The following is a 6,598-nucleotide window of genomic DNA, read 5'->3' on the forward strand; positions in this document are numbered from 1 at the left end:
ATGTTTAAATACATTGGAGAATAAAAACAAAGAAATATTTTAGGATAAACAAATATAATATAATATATACTATACAATACATATTGTTGTTAGCTTATTTTAATTATGGTTGGTTGAAATTTAAATACTATTTCCCTGTATCCCTTAATATATATAAAAACTAAAAATTGTAAATTTATTCTCATTCTAAAATATAACTAAATCAAGTGAGTCAACTTTAAAAAAGTATATATTTTTGAAAAGAATAGAATGGATTGATAACTTATCATTTTATGACAAAATTGCTCTTAAATGCAAAAACTAAAAACAAATGGACAGATCTTCAAAATAAAAAGATTGAGGGGTAACAAATGAAATTTCGAACCGATAGGGGAAAAAAGGTGAAATAGAAATGATATCGCCGATTTTAGCTGCGACACATAACAGAATTTACAGAAAAAATTTCCAAGCGATTTCAACTCTTTGAAATTGAAAGCGAAACCGAATCAGAAAAAGTCAATTCACAGATGTTGCTCTTACTTAGCTCTGATCTGTGAGTTTCCATAACAACAATTGTGTTTATTTTCATTGATTCTCACTTGAATAATGGAACAGATGCTCATTTTTCTATATGCTTATCTTTGTCTATTTATTGCTATGAGCAGATTCCTATGAGCAGATACATGTGAGAGAGGTGTATCTGACTATGTCGAGACCCTGGGTACTGGTTTTTCTGCTATTGTTAATTGTATTTACTTCGCAGTTCGAGTGGAAACAACAATTTGGGAATGAAATTGAAGCAAGTCCGGGAATCTCTAGAAAGGAACAATTTGTTTCTAAACGGGAAGAAGCTATAAAAGAAAAGGTTTGTGCCCTTTTTCCTTTTTCTTTTTTGTTAAATTTCTTATTTTGGATTTGATGTGATTAAATTATGAACTGATTTCGACAAATTTAAGGGGTAGATAATCTTGAGATTTTGCTTCATTTGGTTTCTATGCAATTTTTTTGTCTTCTGTACTGGGAAGTTGTGATTAGGTTATTGTCAATGGATGTTAGTCTCTTAGTTCGTTATTGTCATGAATTTGCATCATATTACCTGGCAATGGTCTATTATGATAATTGCGAAGGTGAGTGAGGAGAGTATATGAAATTATGAAAAACTTCTTAGAGGTGTATGGCCCCTAGTATCTGATTGAGTCATCATGTTGTAGAAAAAATTCATAATATCTTATGATATAACTTCTTTTATATCAGGATTGATGCTGAGTTGATTTTGTGTTTGGGTTTGAGAAAGAAAAGCTTTTGAGTCTGATCTTAGTCTGATTGCTGGATAGTTTGGTGGATAAGCTTTGTACTAGTTAAGTACAATCATAAAAATCCAATGAGTTAAATATCTCTTCTACTTGTTGGTCCTAATTCATCAAGGAGAAGAAGCAAGTTCCTTCAAAATATATTAAGAAAAAAAGGTAAGAGAGAGAATTGAAAGTATAAAACTGTCTAATTACTTTAACTATGGGGTAATAACACTTTGTGTGTGTCTGGAGGGAGGCTTTATAAACAGACATGAAGAGCCTAAACATAGTTACTAAAGGCACACGGTGTACTAAGGCACAAGGGGGTCCTGGAGCCATGGCGCATGGCGATGACGCGTGCCAAAGCAACACAAGGGGCATTAACAAAAATAAAAATTATAAAACTATAAATGGTAATATTTAAATTATAAGAAATTCTAAATTCTAAATCAAAATGTTATCAATACTAAACCATGAGAACATTTTAGGATATTTTCTGAATCCGTGGAATTGGCCGACTCGGTCGATTCGGCCAATTCACCACCGATTCCAATGATTCACATCCGATTCTGTAATAATTTAGATTTACCCTATAGATTCGGCTCGAAATAGATCTGAATCTAATGATACGATTTGCATTGCGAATCGTAAGATTCTGTTATAATTTAGATTTGCCCTATAGTTTTGGTTCGAAATAGAGCTGAATTCTGATAGCAGTGGAGGAAACACATCTAGACATTTTAGAAGTGGAACATACCAGTATAATTGGGTATGATATGTACCCTGATCCAAGTCCGTATGCACCAGACACTGACTAAAAGATCTTCAAACATTTCATTCTCCCTACCAAAACACGAAAGGTTTTTGTGCAAGTCTTAACCCTAAAACTGGCAGGTGAGGAAGCTACAAGGAGAGCCTTTCCCTTTAGTTCTAAAGGAGAAAAAAATAAAATGAAAAAAAGCACCTTTTTCAATCTTCTATGAACCGAAAAGATATTGACCACTGTTATCAGAATCTTGCCATTAGTGATTCGAATCGTACCATTCGATTCAATTAAGCTTTATTTCGAGCTGGATCTATAGGACGAATCTAAATTATAACAGAATCTTATGATTCACAAGAATTCGATTTGATTCAGCTCTATTTCAAGCCGGATCTATAGGGCGAATCTAAATTATGATAGAATCAGATGCGAATTGTTGGAATCGTGGTGAATCGGCCGAATTGATCGAGTCAGCCGATTCCATCTATTCAGGAAATATGCTAAAACAATCGTGATAATAACTACTGCAGCAGATTTCAAAGTGTAGTTTAGGAAAACTAGAAGTGTCCAGTGAAGGAAGGAAATAAATTAGTGGAAAAGAACCAATCATAAATTTAAAGGAACAGCCTCTGTGTTCACTCATTTAGAAAGCCTTCCTGATAATCAAAAACTCTCTTCATTTTTCTACAGGATTTTTATTTCAATCTGCTACATGATGTTTCATCTAGATTGTTATTTTGGACCCTTCTTTTGATTATCTTGTCCTATTTTTTAACTTTGAATTGTGCATTTCCTTGGCTATGGATTCATTTTGTTGATGCAACAAGTAGAACAGATACAAGAATATGAAATAATAGTAAAACTGGAGTAATAGAAATCAAGTGAAAGGATGTGAAAGTGTATGAAACACTTATAAACTGCGCGGAAAGAACAATAGTAGAGAAATCTCCCCTTATGAAACAAGTTAACTCTTACTCTGCGTAAAATTGTTATCTCCGGAACAGTAAAGTGGAACAGTATGAGCGTACAAGAAGCAGAATAATTTCAGAGTAAAACTGGAATTTCATTTTTCAGTATTTGAAATTAGACAGTTCGAATGTGTATAATTAGAACTCGAACGGATACCTGTTTCACGAATGGAGACGACTGTTCATGAAAGGATGATGAATACATGACTGGGATAGAACATATTTTGTTTTACTCTCTGAAATTATTCTGCTTTAATTCGAAACAGGTGATGAATACATGACTGGGATACCCCACATTATATTTTGGGATGTTTGCATTGCTTAATAGTATTTCAGTGTTCGCTCTTCTATTTTTATGCTTGCGGCATAATCCATTATTGACGGCATTTGGTTTCATTAAGCTATTATATAGGGATAAGTATCAAATTTGACCTTAACGTTTTTGAAGAAGTGCAAGTTAGCCTTAACGTGTGAAATTGTGCAAATTTAACCCTAATATTTCTAAGCAAGATCAATTTTAGCCATAAGTTACCAAAAATTTGAAAAAGATGGGTTAACTGTTATTTAACTATCACATCAGACCTTCCAAACAAGTTTGTCGATAAACTGAAGCAATTTTGTCCATTTTTTGTTGGTTATTTGCATAGTTAAACGCGCAAGGGTCCAGGGAGGGGTCCCACCACAAGGGTGTACTGGGGCAAGCCTTCCTTTGCCAATTTTTTTTGGCAAGAGGCCGCTACTAAGACTCGAACCCGTGACCTTTGGTCACACGACAACAACGTTTTACCGTTGCGCCAAGGCTCGCCCTCTATTTGTTTTACACAAAACAGTAAAAAAAAAACCCTTAGCGAAAACACTGAGCATGGCTTGATTAGGCTCCGAGGTTCAGGGGCGAGGCGCACAAGCGAGGGCCTTTTAAACAGGGACTTTCTGCAATCAAGGCTTACTACCTTGAGCCTTGAGTGAGGCGCGCCTTTTAACAATTATGGTTATTTGTAACTATATTAGTAACACCGTAAACATTTCAGACACATTAATAAAGGCTTAATACATCTTTAGCCCCTTGTATTTGTTTCAAAAAGTCAACTGCCCCTCGTACTTTGAAAAAGTTCTATTTACCCCTGAACTTGTTTAAAGTGACCTATTGACTCTCTCAAAGGTATCTATTAGTCTCCTAAACTTTCTTAAAATGATCTATGCCCCTGAACTTGCTTAAAATGTACAAATTTCAACTTTTCCAAATTCTCCCCTTACTCCGCCACGTGTATTTTACGGGGTTAATAGGTCGATTTAAACAAGTTCACGGAGTAAATAGCTCATTTTAAAAGTATAGGGGGCAGTTGACTTTTTTGGACAAGTATAGGGGGCTAAAGATGTATTAATGCCCATTGACAAATTTTTTGTGATAAACTTGTATGTGGCGCAACGGTAAAACGTTGTTGTCGTGTGACCAAAAGGTCACGGGTTCGAGTCTTAGGAGCGGCCTCTTGCCAAATAAATTGGCAGGGGAAGGCTTGCCCCCCAGTACACCCTTGTGGTGGGACCCCTCCCCGGACCCTCGCTCAGTGGGGACGCGTAGTGCACCGGGCCGCCCCTTTTTTAAACTTGTATGTGGCATACTTAGTTGTTAGCATTTTAACATTTTTTTTAGGACGAAACTTGCACTTCACACGTTAGGGTTCGAATTTGGCCCTTATCTCTGTCATTTATGCTGCCTCAAAAGATGCTTTAAGATGATTTTTTCTTCTTCTTCTTCGATGAATGCCTAGTTTAATTTCATACTGTGATTGCTCGAGGTGCAAGGTCATCTAATTATCAGTCAAGGTTTACATTATCAGTGTTACATTTATGTTAATCCTATGGTTTCCATCTTCATTGCAGATCATACTTTCCCAAGAAAAGAACATTCAGAAACTCAATGAGCTTGTTCGAAGTCTTCGAGAACAGTTACTACAGTGTAGGAGTGAGAATGATGGTGCCAATGGCACATCAATCCCTTTGACTGAAACTGAGCATTTACATGAGCTTGAGTTGCAACAAATCTTGGAGGACTAGACATGGATGGATTATGCACATTTAACATCAACATGCTTGGTATGTGAAAAAATATACAAATCTTGTCTATTTTTATAGCTGATTCAAATTCATTAAGTAATGAAAATCATGTTGTTTCAGTTGTTTATGTAATATAAATGTAATGTAATCCACAAGAAAATTACTGATCCCAAATCATACAGTCGATAACATTCTTTTTTAACAGATGAAGGAATAATCCTACTTTGATGAAACTTTGACTTGGTTGCACAAAAGTAAAGATTTTTTTTTTCTTAATACCTTTTTTTTTTTTGCTCTCTGTATTTGGTCCAAAGCTTCAATAACGTTCAAAAGTTCCAAATGACCTTCTATTCTTGTGTAATTGTATTCAACAACCCCATATTATTGTGAAATTGCATTGAATAAACCCTTTTTTTTGTCCAATTGTCAATAACCTTTTATTCTTGTTTAATTGCAATAACCTCTTAACTTTGAAAAAGTTCCTAACTTTTTTTTTTGTCTATTTAGCATTTTTTTTTACATGTGACGAGCATTTTGACATCTTTTGACACGTGGCGAGCGTTTTGACTCGCGGCAGAGTGTTATGCATCCAACAATTTTTTTTTGAGAAATAGGAGGTTATTGAATGCAATTGGATAAGAATAGAAGTTTATTTGGAACTTTTGAAAGTTCAGGGGCAGTTGAATTGGGCCATGTACAGAGAGCAACAAATGTATTATTTTTTTTTTTTTTGGTAAATGAGACTTTGGAGTAACCACTCTATACTTTTTTATTACGGAGAACTTATAGGCGACTTGAATTTGTTTAAAGTGATCCGTTGGTTCCTTAAACTTGCTTACATTGATCTATTGGCTCTTTGAACTTGCATAAAGTGATATACATTTTAATTTGTCTTTGAAGGGAGAATTAGGGGGTTAATCATGCCATGCAACGTGGATTTAGGGGGTTAATCATGTCACTTTAAGCAAATTTAGAGACTCTAATGGGACACTTTGTAAGTTCAGCGGGTCAATAAGTTTTTTAGGTCAAGTTCAGGCGCTCCTAATGCATAGTTGTTACAGGCACGCCTTACGCAAGGCTCAAGGTAGTGAGCCTTGATTGCACAAGGCGAGGTGCAGTTTAAAAGGTTCTTGCTTATGCGGGTCGCCTGGGCTCAGAGCCTAAGTCAAGGCCTCAGTAACATATACTGTTTTCACTAATTTTTTTTACTCTTTTATGTAAAACAAATGGTTGATTAATCTCAACCACTAATCATATTTAAATAAACTTAATCTTAACCCTCGATCTAAATAAAAATATCAAGAAACAATGAATGGTTATTAGTTTAGTAGCATTAGTTAGATACTTAGGTTAAGACATTAAATATATGTTAATGTCTCTAAGTATGAACTTAATTTGGTGTTTTTTACATTTAGTATTATGTTTTTATGTGGTTTTGTATCGTTTGTGTTGTCATAAGTGTTTTTTGTGCGCCTCATGTTCCTTAGGCGCGCGCCTTGCATTACGTCTTGAGCTTAGGCTCCAAGACCTCTTAGCGGGCC

At 35.1% G+C, this 6,598-nt stretch overlaps 1 protein-coding gene across 1 annotated transcript; it reads left to right on the forward strand.

Moving 5' to 3' along the window:
- The first annotated feature begins 346 nt into the window (after positions 1–346).
- On the forward strand, positions 347–5,322 carry LOC136209274 (uncharacterized). Its single transcript, XM_066000700.1, has 3 exons — positions 347–532; positions 645–844; positions 4,884–5,322. The coding sequence occupies exons 2-3, from the start codon at positions 686–688 to the stop codon at positions 5,055–5,057; spliced, it is 333 nt and encodes a 110-aa protein (XP_065856772.1). The 5' UTR covers positions 347–532; positions 645–685; the 3' UTR covers positions 5,058–5,322.
- Positions 5,323–6,598: the final 1,276 nt, after the last annotated feature.

The sequence above is a fragment of the Euphorbia lathyris genome, chromosome 10, assembly GCF_963576675.1.
Source record: "Euphorbia lathyris chromosome 10, ddEupLath1.1, whole genome shotgun sequence".
Lineage (NCBI taxonomy): Eukaryota > Viridiplantae > Streptophyta > Magnoliopsida > Malpighiales > Euphorbiaceae > Euphorbia > Euphorbia lathyris.

Excerpts from the sequence above, each read along its gene's own strand:
- LOC136209274 (XM_066000700.1), top strand. The coding sequence starts at position 686 with ATGTCGAGACCCTGGGTACTGGTTTTTCTGCTATTGTTAATTGTATTT. Across the intron at positions 845-4,883 it reads AAGAAGCTATAAAAGAAAAG|ATCATACTTTCCCAAGAAAA; the intron begins GTTTGTGCCCTT and ends TCTTCATTGCAG.